Here is a 22,313-nt window from a genome sequence, read left to right as displayed (position 1 = left end):
ACTGAAGAAATCAAAGAGGAGATCAAAAAATACCTAGAGACAAATGACAATGAAAATACGATGATCCAAAACCTATGGGATGCAGCAAAAGCAGTTGTAAGAGGGAAGTTTATAGCTATACAACCCTACCTCAAGAAACAAGAAAAATCTCAAATAAACAATCTAACCTTACACCTAAAGGAACTAGAGAATGAAGAACAAACAAAACCCAAAGTTAGCAGAAGAAAAGAAATCATCAAGATCAGAGCAGAAATAAATGAAATAGAAACAAAGAAAACAATAGCAAAGATCAATAAAACTAAAAGCTGGTTCTTTGAGAAGATAAACAAAATTGATAAACCATTAGCCAGACTCATCAAGAAAAAGAGGGCGAGGACTCAAATCAATAAGATTAGAAATGAAAAAGGAGAAGTTACAACAGACACCACAGAAATACAAAGCATCCTAAGTGACTACTACAAGCAACTCTATGCCAATAAAATGGACAATCTGGAAGAAATGGACAAATTCTTAGAAAGGTATAAACTTCCAAGACTGAAACAGGAAGAAATAGAAAATATGAACAGATGAATCACAAGTAATAAAATTGAAACTGTGTTTAAAAATCTTCCAACAAACAAAAGCCCAGGACCAGGTGGCTTCACAGGTGAATTCTATCAAACATTTAGAGAAGAGCTAACACCCATCCTTCTCAAACTCTTCCAAAAAATTGCAGAGGAAGGAAAACTCCCAAACTCATTCTATGAGGCCACCATCACCCTGATACCAAAACCAGAGAAAGATACCACAAAAAAAGAAAATTACAGACCAATATCACTGATAAAAATAGATGCAAAAATCCTAACAAAACACTAGCAAACTGAATCCAAAGACACATTAAAAGGATCATACACCATGATCAAGTGGGATTTATCCCAGTGATGCAAGGATTCTTCAATGTATGCAAATCAATCAATGTGATACACCATATTAACAAATTGAAGAATAAAAACCATATGATCATCTCAATAGATGCAGAAAAAGCTTTTGACATAATTCAACACACATTTATGATAAAAAAAAAAAAAGTCTCCAGAAAGTGGGCATAGAGGGAAACTACTTCAACATAAAAAAGGACATATACGACAAACCCACAGCAAACATCATTCTCAATGGTGAAAAACTTAAAGCATTTCCTCTAAGATCAGGAAAAAGACAAGGATGTCCACTCTCACCACTATTATTCAACATAGTTTTGGAAGTCCTAGCCACGGCAGTCAGAAAAGAAAAAGAAATAAAAAGAATCCAAACTGGAAAAGAAGAAGTAAAACTGTCACTCTTTGCAGATGACATGATACTATACATAGAGAATCCTAAAGATGCCACCAGAAAACTACTAGAACTAATCAAAGAATTTGGTAAAGTTGCATGATACGAAATTAATGCACAGAAATCTCTTGCATTCCTATACACTAATGATGAAAAATCTGAAAGAGAAATTAAGGAAACCCTCCCATTTACCACTGCAACAAAAAGAAAACACGTAGGAATAAACCTACCTAGGGAGACAAAAGACCTGTATGCCGAAAACTATAAGACACTGATGAAAGAAATTAAAGATGACACCAACAGATGGAGAGATATACCATTGTCTTGGATTAGAAGAATCAATATTGTGAAAATGACTATACTACCCAAAGAAATCTACAGATTCAGTGCAATCCCTATCAAATTACCAATGGCATTTTTTACAGAACTAGAACAAAAAATCTTAAAATTTGCATGGAGACACAAAAGACCCCGAATAGCCAAAGCAGTCTTGAGGAAAAAAAACGGAGCTGGGGGAATCAGACTCCCTGACTTCAGACTATACTACAAAGCTACAGTAATCAAGACAATATGGTACTGGCACAAAAACAGAAACACAGATCAATGGAACAAGATAGAAAACCCAGAGATAAACCCACGCACCTATGGTCAACTAATCTATGACAAAGGAGGCAAACATATACAATGGAGAAAAGACAGTCTCTTCAATAAGTGGTGCTGGGAAAACTGGACAGCTACATGTAAAAGAATGAAATTAGAACACTCCCTAACACCATACACAAAAATAAACTCAGAATGGATTAGAGACCTAAATGTAAGACCGGGAACTATAAACCTCTTAGAGGAAAATATAGGAAGAACACTCTTTCACGTAAATCACAGCAAGATATTTTTTGATCCACCTCCTAGAGTAATGGAAATAAAAACAAAAATAAACAAATGGGACCTAATGAAACTTAAAAGCTTTTGCACAGCAAAGGAAACCATAAACAAGACGAAAAGGCAACCCTCAGAATGGAAGAAAATATTTGCTAACAAATCATCAGACAAAGGATTAATCTCCAAAATATATAAACAGCTCATGCAGCTCAATATTAAAAAAACAAACAACCCATCCAAAAATGGGCAGAAGACCTAAATAGACGTTTCTCCAAAGACATACAGATGGCCAAGAAGCACATGAAAAGCTGCTCAACATCACTAATTATTAGAGAAATGCAAATCAAAACTACAATGCAGTATCACCTCACACCAGTTAAAATGGGCATCATCAGAAAATCTACAAACAACAAATACTGGAGAGGGTGTGGAGAAAGGGAACCCTCTTGCACTGTTGGTGGGAATGTAAATGGATACAGCCACTATGGAGAACAGTATGGAGGTTCCTTAAAAAACTAAAAATAGAATTACCATATGACCCAGCAATCCCACTACTGGGCATATACCCAGAGAAAACCGTAATTCAAAAAGGCACATGCACCCCAATGTTCATTGCAACACTACTTACAATAGCCAGGTCATGGAAGCAACCTAAATGCCCATCGACAGACGAATGGATAAAGAAGATGTGGTACATATATACAATGGAATATTACTCAGCCATAAAAAGGAACGAAATTGGGTCATTTGTAGAGACGTGGATGCATCTAGAGACTGTCATACAGAGTGAGGTAAGTCAGAAAGAGAAAAACAAATATCGTATATTAACACATTTATATGGAACCTAGAAAATGGTACAGATGAACTGGTTTGCAGAACAGAAATTGAGACACAAAAGTAGAGAAAAAAACCTATGGGCACCAAGGGGGGGAAAGTGGCGGGGGGTTGGGGGTGGTGGTGTGATGAATTGGGAGGTTGGGATTGATATGTATACACTGATGTGTATAAAATGGATGACTAATAAGAACCTGCTGTATAAAAATATAAATAAAATTAAATTAAAAATGAAATAAACAGCATACATGTAGGAAAAGAAGAAATAAAACTTTCTCTATTTGCATGTGACATGGTTGTCTATGTACACAATGCCAAGGAATCTGTTTTTTTTAGATCTCTTAGAATAAATGAGATAAAAATCAACAAACAAAAATCAATCTTGCTTATGTATATTAATAACAAGCATGTGAACCAAAATTAAAAACATAATACCATTAACAATTGATCTAAATAAAATGAAATACTTAGGTACAAATCAACAAAATATTTATATAATTTTCAAAATTATAAAATACTGAGAAAGAAATCAAAGAAGACCTAGACAAATGGAGATATTTACATGTTTTTAGATTAAAAGACTTAAAAAAACTTTCAATGAATAATTTGGAATCAGACTAGAGATAGAAAAATACAAACTTAGTGAACTGGAATATAGATCAAATGAAATTATGAAGAGTGGAGGAGAGAGAGAAAAAGATTTGTTTTTAATTCCAGAAGAGAGGGTAGGAGACATGGTGGCTACGTATACACAATCAGAGAGCTAGAAGAAGAGGGCAGAGCACAGGGGCAGAGGCATTTTCTGAAGAGATAATAACTAAGAATTTTCCATGTCTAATAAAAGACACCAATCCCCAGATTTAAGAAACCCAGTGATCCCAAAGAAGGATAAACAGAAATCCCTGTGTAGACAAAGGAAATATTGAAAGCAACCAGAGAAGTACAGATTATCTTCGCAGGAATGGCAGATAGATTATAGATGGCTTCTCAATAGCATCAATTGAAAGTCAAAAAAATGTAGAACCATAACTTCAAAGTACTGAAGGAAAATTATTGCCAATCAGTTAGTTCATATACAGTGAAAATATATTTTGGGAGTGAGGGTAATATCTTGAAAATGTCTTTCAAGCATGAAGTCACTAACTTAAGGAAATTCTATGGGATATATTCTGTCAGAAGGAGAGTGATTCCCGGACAGCAGGTCTGATATGCAAAGAGAAATGGAGTGCAAAGAAAATGGCAAATACATGGGTAAATTTAAGTGAGCATTGGTTGTATAAAACAGAATGATAAGGTCTAATAGGGTTAGGGAAAACAATAGGCTTAAAATATGTACAAGACTAGCATGGACAGAGCTCTCTAGTCCCCATGTTGTTGAGGAAGAGGGGAAAGGTCTTCATTTACTTTGGATGTGAGACTATACATAATTCCAATCTGAGAGAAAAAAAATGAAATAAAGCCTAAACACAGGCAGGACAAGAGGAAAAAATAACATAGACTTGTGTGGGAAGAAAGAAAATACTCTGTAAGTTGGTAGCTTTAAACTTAAATCTGTTAGCATTCACGTTAAATGTAAGTGAACTTAACGTTCCAATTAAGAGTCAATAACTGTCAAATTTGACCCCCCAAATTTTTTAATCCAGCTTTAGGCTATTTACAAAAGACTTCCCTAAAACAAAAGTATAGAAAGGTTGAAAGTAAAAGGGTGAAAAATATATGACATGCATATACTAATCAAAATAAAACTGTTGAGACTATAGTACTATCAGGCATATAGACTTTAAGTAAAAACTATTACTAGAGAGAAAGAGGCTTGATTCACAGATATGTAAGAATCATAAATATATAGGAACTTAAATAACATATTTTAATAACATATTAAAATATATGAAACAAAAGTTGAAAGAACTAAAAAGAAAAATAGAAAAATTCACAGTCATAGTGGGAGATTTTAACATGCCTCTCAATAAATAATACACAGGCAGACAAAAAAATCAGTAAGAACATAGATTTAAACAAAACGATTAGCAATATTAAGTAAATGGACAGAACATTCCACCCAACAATCATAGAACACACATTTTTTTTAAGTACACATGGAACATTTACCAAAACTGATCATATCCTAGGACATAAAGCAAGTATCAACATATTTCAAGAGACTGAAATTAATAGAGTATGTTCTCTGACTACAGTGAACTAAGCTAGAAATCAATAACAAAAAGATTACCAAAAATCTCAATATGTTGGGTAATTAGGAAAAACACTTCTAAATAGTTCATGGATCAAAAAGTCGTAATAATAAAAATTAGAAAGTATTTTGAACTGAATGATCATGAAAACACTACATATCAAAAAGTAAATGCAAGTAAAGTCATGCTTAAAGGATACAAGTAAAGTCGTGCTTAGAGGGAATTTTTATAGCCAGAACTGTGTGTATTAGAAAATAAGTTAAATGGCAAATTAGCTGAGTATCCATCACCAGGAGTTAGAAAAAGAACAGCAAAATAGCACCAAGAAAGCAGGAGGATAGAATTAATAAAAATAGAACAGAAATTGATGAAATGGAAACCAAACATTCAATAGAGAAGATCAATAAAGCCAAAAGTTGGTTTTTTGAAAAGACTAATAAGATTACAAACCTCTAGCAAGATTGAGCAAAGAAAAAGAATGGAAACACAACCAACATTAGGAATGAAAAGAACATCACTACAGATGGTGTCAACACTAAACAGATAAGAGAATATTGGAAACAACCTTATGCCAGTACATTTCAAAATTTAGATATAATGAAAAGGATCCTAGAAAAAATGCAAGTTGCCAAAAATTATAATGAAGAAATAAAAATCTGAATCATTTTACAACCATTAAAGAAATTAAATCATTAGTCAAAAAATTTCACACAAATTAGACTCCAGCCTCATGAAGACTTCACTGATGGGTTCTAGAAAACACTTAATGGAAAAAAATGTTATTTCAATCCTACACAAGCTATTTCAGAGCATAGAAAAAGAGGGGACTCCCAACACTTTTTATGAGGCTAGCATGACCTTGATACCAAAACCTGATTAGGACATTAAGAGAAAATAAAATTATAGACTTCTCTTGCTTCCTAAAAATATATTAGCAGAGTGAATCCATCAACACATCAAAAAGGTAATATATCTTGACCAAACCGAGTTTATCTCAGGAATGCAATGTTAAAGATTAGACGGTTAATCAATGCAATGCACTGTATTAACTGACTAAAGGAGAAATATCACACAGTCATTTCAAGAGTTTCAGAGAATTCATTTGTGACAAAAGCTCAAACTATGACTAGCTGGGAATGTCTCTTTTTTACTTTATAAAGGTAACATTGATATATAACATTATGTAAGTTTCATGTGTACAATATTTCTACTTTTGTATACCCTACAAAGTGCTCACCATCAAAGATTTAGTTTCCATCTGTCACCATACAGGAGACATGTATGGTAAAGGAGACTGATCTCCTTTACCCATTTCACCCTCCCTCCACCCCTCCCCCTCTGGTAACCACTACTCTGTTCTTTATATCTACGGGTTTGTGTTTGTTTTTGTTTGGTTTGGTTTGTTCATTATTTGTTTTTGTTTTTGTTTTTTTAGTTTATTAGTTTTTTAGATTCCACATGTGAGTGAAATTATACAGTATTTGTCTTTCTTCATCTGACTTATTTCACTTAGCATAATACCCTCAAGGTCCATCCATGTTCTAACAAATGGCAAGATTTCATCTCTTTTCTGGCTGAGTAGTATTCTATTGTGTATGTATGTGTGTGTATATATATATATACACACCACAACTCCTTTATCCATTCATCTGTTGATGGGCGCTTAGGTTGCTTCCATGTCTTGGCTATTGTAAATAATGCTGCAGGGAACATAGGGGTATGTATATATTTTCAGATTAGTATTTGTGTATTCTTTGGAAAAATATACAGAAGTGGGATAGCTGGATTGTATGGTAGTTATATTCTTAATTTTTTGAGGAATCTCCATACTGTCTTCTGCAGTGGCTGCACCAATTTACATTCCCACCAACAATGCAAGAAGGTTCCCTTTTCTCCACACCCTCACCGACACGTATTTCTTGTCTTTTTTGATAATAGCCATTCTGACAGGTGTGAGGTGGTGTCTCATTGTGGTTTTGATTTGCATTTCCATGATGTTTAGTGATGTTGAGCATCTTTTCATGTGCCTGTTGGTCATTTGTACGTCTTCTTTGGAAAAATGTCCATTCAGCTCCTATGCCCATTTTCAAATTGTTTTTTTTTTTTATTGTTGAGTTATATGTGTTCTTTACATATTTTAGATAGTAAATGTCTCTTTTAAAATAACATATTTGTCAGGATAGATCAGGCTAAGTTGCAGTAACAAATCCCCCAAGTTGAGGAGCTTAACACATTAAATAAAGTTTATCTCTCATCAGATAAATCCTGTGTAGGTTCAGAAGATCTACAGGGCAGTTCCCTTCCAAGCTGTGTCTCAGGTATCCTGGTAGGCCCCATATGCTTTGCTATCTTAATTGCAGCTTTCAGATTTACTATGAAGAGCTAGAGCGTCATGCAAGAGTTTTTATGGCCAAGTCTACATGGGGCATACATCACTTCCACCCATGTCCCAATGACTATAACTCATTCAAATCACAAAAACACAACCTAATTTCAAGAGGAACAGAAATATTAGTTTCCTATATGCCCAGAAAGAGGAAGAATAAAAATGGGTCTTAATGAACACATGGCATGGTCTCTGCCACAACTGAAAAAGGATATCTACAGAAAACTTGCAGCGAACATCATATGTAATAATGAAACTTGAAAGTTTTTCTTCTGATAGTGGGAATAACACAAGGATGCCTGCTAACACCATCTCTATACAGCATTATTCTAGAGGTCTTAAACAATGCAACAAGAAAAATAAAATGTAAAAGGATTGGAAATGAAACAGCAAAATTGTCAGTATTTTCAGATGGTATTATTTTGGACATAGAAGACTCAAAAGACTCTGCAGATGAACTATTAGAATTAATGAGAGAGTTTAGCAAGTTTACTAGATACACATTCAAGATACCTAAGTCAATTATATTTCTACATATCAACAGCAGGAAAAAAAGTATTTTAAAAATGCCATTTATAGTGGCATCAAAAAGATCAAGAATCTAGGAATAAATCTTACAAAAGATATGTTAAGTGCGCTACAAGAAAAATTGTAAAATTTTACCTAGAAACATTTAAGAAAACCTAAACAAATGGAAAGATATACCATGCTCGTGGATTGGAAGACTCATTATTGTAAAAATGTCAGTTCTCCCTAAATTGAATTATAGATTTGATTCAATTCCTATCAAATTTCAGCAGGTTTTTTGGGGGACTGGGGAGCTGTTTCATCTTTGTGGAACTTGACAGGTGCTTTCTAAAATTTATGTGGAAAATGCAAAAAGTCAAGAATGGCGAAGACACTCTTGAAGAACAGGTGGGAGGATTTACTTAACCAGATATCAAGATGTGTACTAAAGCTCTATTACACAAGGCAGTGTGACATTGTACAAGGATGGCAAATACAGCCACATAACAGAACAGAGAGCGGAGAAACAGGCCCATGCGCAGATGGACACTAGGAGTTCCACACGGGTGACAATGCACAGCAGCGGGGCAGAAGAGGTCTTTTTGGTAAATGATGCTGGAATAATTGACTATCCAAATGGAAAATAATTTAATAGGACGCACATCATGCACAGAGACACAAATGTGAAAAACAAAACTATAAAGCTTTTATGAGGTAATATAGGAAAATATCCTCATAACACAAAATGCACTAGCCATAAAGGAAAAAAAACGAACAACCCAACTACATAAAAATTAAGAACGTTTGTTTTCACAGGATTCCATAAAAAGAATAAGACAAGCCATCAAGTGAGAGAAGGTATTTATGACATATATAACCAACCAACAAAGGGCTAATATTTGGAATAGATGAAGAACTTTACAAATCAATGATAAAAAGGTAGACAACCGAAAATATGGGCAAAAGACTTGAACAGGCACTTAAGCTCGAATGTTTAATAATATATTTGAATAAATGCTCAGGCTCAGTGGTAAGCAGGAGAAGGAACATTAAAACCACAATGAGATATAACTACACATCCATCAGATGGGAAAATCCTGACAATAACCCTGTATGGTTATTTGCTCGATGGTGTGAAGCAAGTGAACGCTCATACACCGCTGGTTGGAGACTAAATATCTATAACCATTTTAGAAAATTGTTCGGCATTATCTAGTAAAGCTGCAAATACATCTACCCAATGACTTAGCAGTTCCACTCTTAGGTACATATCCTAAGAAATATATGCTTGTGCACACAGGGAGACTTGTGCAAGCATTTTCATAGCAGCATTGTTGGTAACTGTCTAAAACCAGAATCAAACCAAATCCATCAACAGTAAGATAGATCAATTCTTTGGTATATAACCGTGCAAAAGAATATTATGCAGCAATAAAACTGGTTGGACTACATGAATTTTATCAAAGTGAAAAAGGCTTAATGAAAGAATACATTCAGTACGACTCCATATTTAAAAGTTTCAAAAGCAGGCAAAATCAACCTGTGTTTTTTAAGGATGCATAAATACATGGTAAAGCTATAAAGGAAAGCAAGAGAATTAATATTATAAAAGTAAGAATAGTGATGAGCTTCCATCAGAGTGTGGAGGCTGTGATAGGGAACTTCTGTATCTTAACCTAGGTAAGGATTAGAACAGGATATACTTTATAACTCTTTGTCAAACTCTATGCCCTTTTATATGCATATGATATTTTATAATACAATTTTTTAAAATGTATCATATACAAAGTCAAAATATTATCACCCCCTCATAAACATTATCTAATTTTGTCCTTACCACAAGGTCCTGCCAAGCAGGTATTATCCCATTTTACAGGTAGGAAAACTGAAGTTCAAATGGCTAAGTGTTTTATTTTTGCAAATAGCTTGGTAATTTGCCTAAGACATCCTAGTGAGTGGTAGAACTAGAGCTTCACCCAAGTCCCACCCACAGTCTCTCTGAGGCCCATTCATACTCTTTCCATGGTGGTTCTCTGTAGCTTCTACAATTCACTGCAGCTCTAAACCTATGATGCCCCATTCTTCAGTCACTGAGCCATGCAACATGTCTCATAAGACAGCTCACATCTTTTCCAAAGTAGGTCTTCCCATTCCCTTAACAGCACAGTCCTCCAAAGCCAATGGTGGGCCTGTGCAGTGAGTCTGAATGCCATCACCCACCCACCTGGTCCAGGCTAAATGTCATCCCTTCCTCTTTGATCCACAAAATCCCCTGTTTGAGCTAAGAAACCATGTGTAACTGTTGTCCCAAACATGGTTAGAGGACAGTAGTGCCCCTGTAAGTCCCACGCAGGGGGAGTCATCGTGTTCCTGCAACATGTTCTGACCCTAACCGTCCACATTGCTATCTGGGAGCCTTGCCTCAGCTCTGCCCTCACGGCATCCTCTCAGCTACTCCAGGGTGTAGAAGCCTCTGGAGGAGAGGCACGTGGTTCCTGAGGTAGCACCTTTACCTGGCCCAAGGGAGCTGGCCCGCCCAGCAGAGAATGCTAGGGTCTGATCCCACTCAGGACGAGACCCCAAGATTTTTAGCACCTGCCTGAATTCCAGCTGCCAGGTGACAAGGTCCTGTACCAGCAACACCACTGCTCTCTGCTGCCTAGGCAGGTACCAGGTGATCGGGGGTATCATCTCTCCTGTCAATGACAACTACGGAAAGAAGGGCCTCGTGGCTGCCCGGCACCGGGTGGCCATGGCCCGGCTGGCCCTGCAGACGTCCGACTGGATCCAGGTGGACCCCTGGGAGAGCGAGCAGGTGCAGTGGACGGAGACAGTCAAGGTGCTGAGGTAACGGTGGGCATGTGCTCTTGGGATGAGCAGGGGCCATGGTTGCGTCTGCAGAGCCCACAGGGAGACAGGCAGGGATGGAGTGTTGAGTGGGGCTTCAGCCAGCCCCTCTCACCCAGGTCCTGCAACTGTTTCTCCTTAGAGGGAGAGAGACCAACAGATTCACATTCTCAGAGAGGTCCTAAGAGAAAAAATCACAAACCACTGCCCTTCAGGCTACACTTTGTGGGAAAGCCCCATCTTGTTTCAGGGGGTTGTAGCATCTAGGCTCCAGGGCCACCACTCGGTAGCTCTATGGCATTAGGCACATGACATTTCTCTGGGACACATTTCTCACTTGCAAAACGGGGACAGCATAACCTAATGAGGATTACAAAAATGTAACTCACTTTTCTGACCCAGAACCAAATAATCATACTCAGTAAGTGAGACCCTTTATTATTGTCATCACTGACTAGGTTGAAAACTGCATCTACATAACAGGCCATCTTTTCCAAGTGTACAAATCCTAGGTTCTATAAATCTAGACTTTAAGAAAAAACTATGAATCTAGAAATAATTCCACAGGATTTTTTTTTTCTTTTAGAATTGCTATTAGCATTCAGCATAAGTAATGCAGCCGTTTAAAAGCCCTGTATTTTAGGACAATGGGTCTCTGACTTTCGTCTGGGAAGCTTTCCTGGGAGATCGCTAGAGAAGCAAGAGGTCCCACTTGTCCCACCTGTCAGAGGGGATTGTGAGGTGGGCCTGCCTGTCACTAATGACAGCCAGCTCTGCCGGAAGGGATTGCAAACTGTGGGCTGTGTCTTGATCTATGTGGAAGCACTAGGATTGTCAGAGAATAGGAGACACAAGGGACCAGGTTGAATGATTGACAGCCCTGTCCATAATTTGGATTGGTTTTTATTTTTTACTAATCTTCAAAGTCACTTGGGAGAAAAATGTCTGCCTTTTTAAGCAAAGGTTAACATTTAGTTTCCACATCCTGGTTCTTATTACTTACCCTTTACTGGGGAAAGAACCAGCTAGAAGCATTCCGCAGTTACAGTGCTACTTCAAAATCTGTTGTCAAATTGAAGGAGAGCAAATATGAAATAATTGTTAGATATATGCTTCTCTTTTTTTTAACTTAAGTAATAAATTTATACCTAGATCACCCTTTTAGAATAAACAGTGTAGTCGGCTCTCATTTATCTAGGCTAACAGAGGGGAGTAGAAACAAATCAGATAATCCAACAAATCATTTAGCTTTAATATGTAGTCAGAAACAAAGAGACGCTCTCCTTTTCCACCCTGTGAGGGGCAGTGTGGCCTCGGGCCCAGATCTTGGAGCCAAATTTACTAGCGAAGTGACTTGATGTAAATGAGTTAGCTTCTCTGAGCCTCAATTCCTCACCTAATAAGATGGGGATGACACCACCTACGTCACTGGGATACTGTATGAACTACATGAGATGATGTCGGAAAACACCTGGTTTATAGTAGGTGCTTAATAATGTTAGCTACCTTCCCTGCATCCCTAACGGGCCCATAATGTCTCCTCATAACAGATAAGCCATTCACAGGTAAGTAGGATTTGACCGCAGTACCACGTAATTAATATCCTGCTGCAAAATGCAGACCTAAGATTTTACAGGACACATTCTTTTTCTTTTTTTTACTGTACCCTTCAGACAAGTGCTTCTCAGCCCTGGCTGCACCTTGAATCACCTAGGGAGTTTTCATAAGTATGGAAGCCTGAGTCTTACCCCAGAGACTGAGATATCATTGGTCTAGGACGGGGCCTTAGGATTTTTAAGAGCTCCCTGGTGATTCTAATGTGTGGCCAGGGTTGAGATCCACAGCCCCAGTCACCAAGTGTGTGAATCATGCTTATGATTAGTACTGGGACCAGTCCAAACCAGTGGTCTCAATCCTGGCTGTAGGAATCACCTGGGAAGCTATTTCTAAATGCTCAACCTCCCCTACCTGAGATTTTGATTTTTCTGGGGCAGGGTCTAGGCATGGGTACTTTTCAAGGTCCCCAAATGATTTATTTTGTGCAGCCAAGGTTGAGAATCCACTGATATAGTCAACACTGTTTTATCAGATAGCTGATTAAGATTTTTTTTCAGTATTTGGGGTGGGCTTCATTAGAAAATTTGTTTAATTACTAATGTTTTCCTAAAATTCCCAAAAGCATTTTTTTTAAGATTGAAAATCTGGTTAAAATTGTAAAGTTAGGTGATTCTAGAAGCATTGTAGAAATCCACCCCACCCTTTGCTCCATTTAGTATCCTCTTGGTGGACTCAGCAGTGAATCTACATCATGGTGACAGTGACATATGTCACTATGAAGTCAATTCACTGTAGGGCTTATTGAGTATTCTTTTTCTCCTTATTAGGTTTTTTATTTTTACTCTAATTTAAAAAAAAAAATCTGGGCCAGCTTTCATGCTTTTAGGGCACTTGATAACTGATTTCACTTGCCCTTTCTCCATGCTGGGGGAGGGCCTCGGTCACGATGCCGTTTGATGTGGTACAGCAGCAGCTTATGTGCCCCTTGGCAAACATGGTCTTATGTCGTCCTCATTTTACAGATGAGTAAACTGAGGCTCAGAGAGGCTAAGTTAACCACAGTCGCACAACAAATAAGCACGTGGTGGAGCCCTAGTCTGTTGAACTCTGAAGCCATGCTTATGGCCATCCTCAAAACCAGTGATCTACGGGTGGGACCACGATGTGGCTGACTCCGCTTCTGCCACAGTGACCTTCTGATCGGGTATTGTTGGAGACCAGGGGCTGCTGAGGACACAGAGAACATGCTGCCAGTGGCAGTCTTCAGGCCCAAGGCTGGGCACACCAGGGTACCCCTCAGGCAGGCAACAAGAGGAAGCAATGACCTCCCGCCCAACAAAGGCGGAGTGGAGGTCTGTGAGGAAGTTGCATTTGGCGTTGAAGATAATCATTTGCACACCGGAGTTCAGAGCTCCAGCTAATATTCAAAGTAGGGTCAACTTGAACCAGGAGCATCAGGGTAAGTAAAATAAAGTAATACCAGCTTTCGTTGATCACCTACTCTGTGTGCCAGGTATATAATATCTAGTCAGCTCAGCAACTCTGAGAAGTAGGTGAGTTTGGCCTCATTTCACAGATGAGGAAACAGGGGTTCTGAAAGGGTCAGCAACATACTCAAAGTCCAACAGCGAGAAAGTGGAGGTGAGACCCGAACCTACTTCAGTCTGATGCAAGATTCCAGACTAACCCAGGAGTGAATCCTCAGAGGTGAAGCTTTCTAAAACCAAAGTAATAAGACAATAATGGAAACACAGACGAGTCCAGCGAGGCCCTGAGAAGACTCAGCTGAGCCTCTGAGACCATCAGGAGGGAATCTGGACCTGAATTAAATGTATTTATTTATCCCCCTTCCATCCTTTCTGAATTCAGCTGACTTTACTAAGCAGTTCCCTAGGTACCAAGAATATAAGGATGAATTAAATGAGCTCCTTGTTCACAATCTGGTGGGGAAGACAGACTGAGAGTAAGGATACTAATAACAGCTAAGATCGATGGGGCACTTTTCTGCGGATGGGCTATGCTAAGCTCTCTAATTCATCCTCACAACAGCTCTCTGGGGTGGGTACTATCATTGTCCGCCATTCTACAGATAAGGAAAGTGGAGGCAGATTGCTTAAGGCACCCACCAAGATTCCACAGCTCCTAGTTGGAAGCAGTATTCCAACCCAGGCAATCCCATTCTAGAACTTAACCTCTACACTGCACCGCTCCTAATAATAATCAACATCAGCCACTTCCCCAGCCTGGCAGAATCCCTTGCTCCTTCATGGTCTTGTGATACTCAGGGTAGACAAGGCCGGCATTAACTTTCCTGACCAATTAACAGAGGTCAGTGAGGCCCTGAGGGTGTTTGTGACTCACCCAGGCTCGTACAAGCAGGAGAGCCTAAACTTGAACCCAGCCACTCTGGCTACAAACACATACTTCTCCCACCAGGCACTTCTCCTTCCCAAACGCAGCTCTAGTTAATACGGTAGGTGGAAGAAGGAAGATCTAATTGATACAAGACGTAGTGATTACCTGTGCTCGATTAAAAAGAAGAAGGCACAGCTATCTCTTGATTTGCAGAAGATAGATTACTTAAAGAGCCGAGCCTGCAATATGGGTGTAAGTCCAATCATATCTGAACTGCTAACACATAATGAGATTTGCTCTGCACTGCACACCGCTTGGTGGGCTTTGCATGTATAACTCCTTTCATCTTCATAACCATCCGTGGGAAGCCGGCACTGTCATCATTCCTCGTTTTGCAGGTGCCGAGACTGGAAACCGCCCACCCGGGGTCCCACCGCTGGCGGGGGAGTTGGGATTCAACCCAGGCAGTCTGGCTCCAAGCCAGGCTCTGAGCATCACCCTGTCAAATCCTAAAGTACTAGCCCACGATCCGAGAGAGCCTCTATCTTGAGAGGCAGCTGTGGGCCATGCACTGTGCCAGTGCTTGCTGCGTGTTAGCTCATTTACCTTCACAAAAGTCTAAAAAGTAGGTGTATTATCCCAGCTTTACAACTGAAAATTTGTATTTTGAACTCAGGTCTGATTCTAATAGCCCAGGTCTGTAATCCCTATTCAGTTTTTTGTAAAAAGTGAGGTATTGAAAGAAAATACTAAAAGAGTAGAAATCTGCTCATTTCCTCCTTTCAGCCGGGGCTCACAGAAGGCAGTGAGCTGCCTTGGATACGGGGGTCTGTGAGGACCCAGACGCATCACCTGGCACAGGGCCTGGCACATAGTAGGCCTTCAGCAAATATTTATGGAATGAGCTACCTAAAATGGACAAAAGCAGGTTGAGACTTAAAATTAGAGAACCCCCTGGGTGGTCTGGGGGGACTGTAGGCCACATGGACGCCCCCTGAACCCATATGCTTACAACACAGGCACCATCACAGCGAACTGCTCAGATCTCTGCCCTGGAAGGAAGGCCCGGACCAAGGCAAGGTTGACTCTCCAGCCCCCGCAGGTGGGTGCTGACCCTCTCCTCTGTGGGAGGGTGAGATGTCAGGGCTTCGGGTGAGAACCAATGGGAGTCACAGCCCCCTGGGCACAGATAAGGGTTTTCGAAGCCTGCTAGGGGTGACACTTCCCACGTTGAAAGGTCAAACTAACCAATCTGCCACCATCCCTTGTAAATTGTTATGCTAAATTGGTATTTTCTGCCCCAAAGGAGTTTACCTACACTTGTGACTTGTGCTTGTGACCTGGATTACAGTCAGGGCTACATAGAGATAAACTTCAGGGTGCTGCTGGGCTGCTTTGGAAAGCCTTAGCCTTTTTGAAAACAAAATGTGCCATTATATCCCTTAAACTAATACTTTATAGCAGTGTTACTCAGTGTTTTACTTGGAAAAGGAAACCTATTTTTAAGGCATGTAAAGTCGATTTGGATTATCCTTTTAATTTGTAGCCCTGGGTTTCTACCCTGTTGTCAACTCCTGGTGTTTGATGGAATCTTGTCAGCTGTGATTTCAGAGTACCTCCCTGGCAGCCCTGGTACCAGGGGTCAAATGCATAGCCCCTCAGGCACATAAACAGGAGCACCAGTGATTGGGGTGGGGGGGGGGGCAGGATGTGCCATGAGCAGGGAATCGCGGTCCCACTGGGCCAACACTCCAGCGGCTCTCCCAACTTTAGTTGGTGGGACACTATTTCCCTATTAGAAGGGCTCCAGAATGTCAAGGTTAAACAAACTTAAAGTGGTGTCTTTACTGCAGGACTTTTCAGAGCCTTTACTATGTTCATGTGCGTTGTGACTCTGAAAGAAAGGGAAGAGGCTCGCAGCCATTCTTAGCACTTTTTAATCATGGGACTCTTTTTAATGCATATTAGTATTTCTCAGAACCGGTGCTCCCCAGAACACAGACTGGGAAACACTCTTCTAAAAGGACTTTAAGGGTGGGTGGGGAGACATTAGGAGTTTGGGATTAACATATACACACTACTATATATATAAAATAGGTAAACAACAAGGACCTACTGTATAGCACAGGGGATTATATTCAATATCTTGTAATAACCTACAATGGAAAAAAATCTGAAAAAGAATATATATATATGTTTATAATTAATTAATTAATCAATTAATTAAAAGGACTTGAAAATGCCCTAAAGGTTTCCTGCAGCAGTTCCTGAATGCTGGTCAAAGGAACCTGTGCGGCTTGTTAAAAACGCTAATTCCCAGGCCACGCCTCAGACCTGCTGAGGGGGAATGGGGCCTGGGACTCTGGATGTTTAATAGGCACGCTGGGGAACTGCTTTACCGCCAGTTTGGGGAGCTGTGCACTAGAGTAGGAATCCAAGAAAGAAGGAGCTACAGAGTCTCCTATATGATCAGCTTGTACAATGTTTATTACACTCCCCTGGTCTCCCTGTCTCCCCGCCTCCACTGCCAGCATGGGCTCCTCCTCATCTGTCCCGCAGTCCTGAGCACAGCACACAGTGTGCATTCTCAGCCCTCTGCCTTCTTTCTGAATCACCTCTGGCTCAGCAGTCACTCCTAATAGGGTTCTAGAGATGCCCGCTGAGAACAGAGACAGGTGCCCAGCCCCTGCCCTGAGCTGGAGACAGGCTGTGAATGGCAGTGCGTCCAGACATGGATTAGGGGGGCCGGAGGAGGTGACGCCTGCTCCATGACTCATAGGATCAGCAGGTTCTCTGGGGCTGGGGATATTTCGGGGACAGAGGGGCAGCTGAGTGAGGCACACAGGCAGGAAGTGCTGGGCACTCCATGCCATTCAGGATGCTGGAGCCCACAGTGAAGGAAGGGAGTAGCTTCCAGTGAGGTAGGAGGAAGGCCACGCTTAGGCTCCCAGCTTCTCACCTCTCTGCGGATGCTTCCAGAATCCCTGTCTCTGCCTGGCGTGCCCCTCCTCCCCCTTCCCTTCTTGGCTGCCCTGTTGAAAACCTGTCTGTCCTGTGAGACCCAGATTGGAGCCCACTTCCCTGTGGCGAAACCAGTCCTTCCCTCCCCCAAAGCTCACACTGCATTTTTTTTTGGATTTATCTTTCCAGGGGGCTACTAGTCTGCTCTGCTTGGCCCTATGATGTTGGGGGTTTGTTCCTTATCCCCTTTCTCTCTGTTCAAACCCTAAATCCTACTCATCTTGTTCTCTTCCAAAGTAACTGTTAAAAAAGGAAGTTTGCATTGAATGAAAAGTGAGCTTTTCAATTTACCAGAATATAGCAGGGGCCTTAAAAATGTGTGTGTCCTTTGCTTGATACATTCCTCTTCTAGGAATCTGGCTGAGGAGACAATTAGAAATTGGGATGAAGACATGCAGAAGGATGTTTATCGTAGCAATTTTTATAATGGCAGAAAATAAAAGCAACCTCAGTGTTTAAATGTACGGGAATGTATAAGTAAATTACACTGTATATATAGGATGTATATATATAGGATGTATATAGGATGTTCTGTATATATAGGATGAAGAATCCACACAAAAGGTTTTCATGATATGGAGAAACACTTAGGAGGTGAATGGGAAAAAATCAGGATACAATACTGTGTAATCTCAAGTATATAAAAATATGTAAATATACTTTCACATCTATTTGCACGTTTAAATGGAAAAGACTAAAGAAATACACCAAAATATTGAGATTTTTGTAGAAAGAATTATTGTTGCTGTTATTTTCTACTTTAAATACTTATGTATTTTCCATACGTCCCATAATTGACATAGATTTCATGTTTGTCATCAGAAAAAAAAAAAAAAAAACTAGAGCAATTAAAAAAAGGCAGGTGATTTTTTCTCAGCGTAAGTTTGGCTTTTGATGAGGTCGCTTGTATGTTACTAGTGACGTGTTTTTAAAGGACCGTTTTGTGTGCCGTGTAGTTTGTCATGCGCTGCTCTCCTCTGGGGCTGAGCTCAGCATTTTCTGGCCACCGGAGCCCGGCTTTGCCCATCACACACCTGTGATATGCAGTCCTCCTTGGACTCACCCAGAGGCGTGTGAATTGCCTTGTCCCGGGCTGCTTGGGTGTCACGCTTTGGGGTGGATGATGCCTCAGTCCTTTAACAGGCCGCCTCTGTCGCTTGTGAATGTGGTCCCTGCGTTGGCTGATGGGGCCCGAGCACAGCTCAGCCCCATTCCCCTTTCATACAACCAGAGCAGATGCTTCATCTGGTTCCATCTCACACTGACTGTTCCAAGGCAGCCTTGTATGGTGAATTTGGGTGCCACCCCTCAGTTGCCAATACCTGGCTTCATCTTGGGTGTCCTGTCTAGACCCAGAAGTCCTACGCTCCAGACACCACCCTCGGTGCCTGCACTAAGCAGGAAATTTCCATTGCATTCTCTCCATCACTCAACTTCCATAACTCCCAAAGGAGTCTTTATTATCCCTACTACAGCTGAGGAAACAGGCCCACCAGCTGTAACTATCCCGGGGTCCTCGCAGATCTGAAATTAGAACCCAGGGCTGACTGGCCTCAGGGTTGGTACTCTTTGATGTCAAAGAGTTAGGGCAACTGGACATTCAAAGGGAAAGGTCCTGGCGGCACTTCTCCCACTTTCTGTGTTAATCTCTTCTTCATCTGCTTTCCAAAGCCTGTGGCCATTCAAAAAGCACACTGCCCCCAAACGCCCACAGACATCTATTTATGTCACTATATCACCGTTAGGACAAATCAAATTGGCAGTATTTATTCAAAACCTCAGACTTACAGACTTTGGACTTAGACGATCAGAGTCACTCCGTCTGCAGACTTTGTAAGAGTGCTGTGAATGGATTTGAAAGGGAGATGTGAATGCCTCTGGGGGGCCTGATGACAGGACTGCCCAGAGTTGGGATCTGAGACGCGTATGGCCATCACACCAGCCCCACAGACATGCCTTTGACTTGGGGGATGGGGCAGGCGTGGGTACTTGTCTCTTCTGGGCAAGGGCTCAGAGTGAATCATAGTCCATACTGTCATTGTTAATGAATTCAAACGATATCTAATATCGAAGTGGATATGTGGAAACCGTTCCCACAGAAATCCACAGGAGAAGAATCCCTGACCTGTGGGAACAGGGTGATGTGCCTCAGACCCAGAAGACCCTGGAATTCAGTGCACATCATTTAACCTCCCCCACAGGAAGACCACATAACAGCAACCCAATTGCTTGAAAGGTCAAACAGTGGTCTCTTGCTACATTACTGTGGTCAAATAAATAAGAAATTAGAGTAAAATCCCACAGGTGCAGAGTAGTTTGGATCCACATTCATGTTGTAAGCAATGGGACCAGCTCAAATGAGTGAAAAAGGTCTAAGTTATTGGGCTTCCCTGGTGGCGCAGTGGTTGAGAATCTGCCTGCCAATGCAGGGGACACGGGTTCAAGCCCTGGTCTGGGAAGGTCCCACATGCCGCGGAGCAGCTGGGCCCGTGAGCCACAATTACTGAGCTTGCGCGTCTGGAGCCTGTGCTCTGCAACAAAAGAGGCCGCGATAGTGAGAGGCCCGCGCACCGCGATGAAGAGTGGCCCCTGCTTGTCGCAACTAGAGAAAGCCCTCGCACAGAAACGAAGACCCAGCACAGCCAAAAATAAATAAATAAATAAATAAATAAACCCAACGTTTAAAAAAAAAAGCTTACACTTAAAAAAAAAAAAAGGTCTAAGTTATTGAATAATTTTTAAATGCAGTTTTATTGATTTTAAAAGGCCAGGTACTTAGGAGATATTCCATAAGTGCTGAATGGATGTGCTGATGAATGGATGGGTGGATAAGTAGGTAAAGATGGATGGATGGATGGATGGATGGACGGACGGACGGACAGTAGTTAACATATGTCACACTTACTCTGTTCCAAGCACTGTTCTAAGTGCTTTACATTTATAAGCTCATTCAGTTCTAAGATAATCCTATAAGATAAGTACTGTTACTATCCCCATTTTAAACTTGAGGTCACACAGCTGTCAAATGGCAGAGCCAGGATTTGAATCTAAGAAGTCTGGCACTAGAGTCCTAGTTCTTAACAGTGGAGAATTCATGAATACATGCCTTAAAAAATGTTTGAATATCATTTTATTATACCAGTATTATGCTGCTAAAGTGTTTGAAGTGTGTTTCTGTAATTACATCTGCTGCTTTAAAATGAGTAAACAAGTCCAGTGCCACCATTTCATGGATGGGGAAACTGAGGCCCAGAGAAGGATCTCAGCTCCAGGCCCACAGCAGCCTGTGCCCGACTGAGGCCGGAACTCTGACCTGTCCATGACATCTCTAGTTTCTCACTTTCCAGTGCACCACTGGTCTAGTGCTCGTTTGTAAACTCATCTCTCTGGTCCACGTCCAGATCCCTTCGAAGGTTTCACAATAGAGGAGACTAAACCGACCATTTACATCAGGTTTTCCCCAGCAGCTGGTATCCCTGAAGCCCCTCCCAGCTGAGATTTCAGGGTGACTGAGAGATGCCCGTGCCCTAGAAGCCCAGCCTTTGCCGTTCACTGAAGCTAGAACTGGCTTCCAGAAGGACTAGAGGTCCTGCTCGTTGCTTCTAACATGGACTTGGTTTTTCCTTTTCCGATTAGCCCATTCAAAGGGGGCCTGAACAGGAATGGTGCCAGGAATATCCAGGCAGGGTGATGCATGTACAATTCCTGCCAGCAGGCGGAGGCAGAGCCCAGAGGTTTCAAATGCCCCAGCTGGAGGCTGGCTGTGTGCATTTAAATCCTGACTCCTCTGCTTAAATGAGTCATGCACCTCTCTGTGCCTCAGTTTCCCCCTCCGCAAAGTGGGCACAACAATAACACCTACCTTCTGAAGTTGTTCTGAGGCTCAAATGAGATTAAACACATAAAGCGCTTAGCAATAGTGCCCACAGTAAACAACCAATACATGTTAAGTATTCTTTAATCATCATAATCATCATTCTCTAGCAGCACAAATGCCAAAGGATTAGCCACATTGATCAGTTGTTCTAGAGCTTTGTTTTATTGAAAACAGATGAAAAGGTCACCAGCTGGGGTCTTAGAGACCTTTTAGTTACCCACAGATCCTTTATAATTAACCTTTAGGATGAGATTGTACTTATAAAAATACCAGGTGTTAGGGCTGAAATAGATTTTGAGAAAGGCAGTGACTTGTTAGTCCTAGGGCTTTAAGAACCTCACCTTCTATCAGAAGACGGGCTTCTAGGTACAACACAGCCGCCTTTGGACTCTGCTATGGGGTCCAGCAACCACAGACAACCTTGTGGTATAACACTGAAAAAAAAAAAAATTTGTTTTGTATTACTTGGCACTTTGCCAATGTTAAAAGATTTATTGATTAAAGTATTACTTACAACTGTATGTCCCTGAAGTAGCTTCAGATTCATTTA

At 40.8% G+C, this 22,313-nt stretch overlaps 1 protein-coding gene across 2 annotated transcripts in view; it reads left to right on the top strand.

The window, feature by feature from the left end:
* Positions 1-22,313, top strand: part of NMNAT3 (nicotinamide nucleotide adenylyltransferase 3) — a 115,133-nt gene that overhangs the window by 91,480 nt on the left and 1,340 nt on the right. For both annotated transcript variants that reach the window (XM_036849505.1, XM_036849507.1), the window contains exons 3-4: positions 10,770-10,953; positions 15,885-15,967. In XM_036849505.1, coding sequence (XP_036705400.1) covers positions 10,770-10,953; positions 15,885-15,967 — 267 coding nt within the window. The remainder of the gene's footprint in view (positions 1-10,769; positions 10,954-15,884; positions 15,968-22,313) is intronic.

Source organism: Balaenoptera musculus, chromosome 4 (assembly GCF_009873245.2).
Source record: "Balaenoptera musculus isolate JJ_BM4_2016_0621 chromosome 4, mBalMus1.pri.v3, whole genome shotgun sequence".
In the NCBI taxonomy this organism is placed as follows: domain Eukaryota; kingdom Metazoa; phylum Chordata; class Mammalia; order Artiodactyla; family Balaenopteridae; genus Balaenoptera; species Balaenoptera musculus.
Note: the sequence above shows the minus strand (reverse complement) of the source record. Positions and strands in the feature narration are given on the sequence as shown.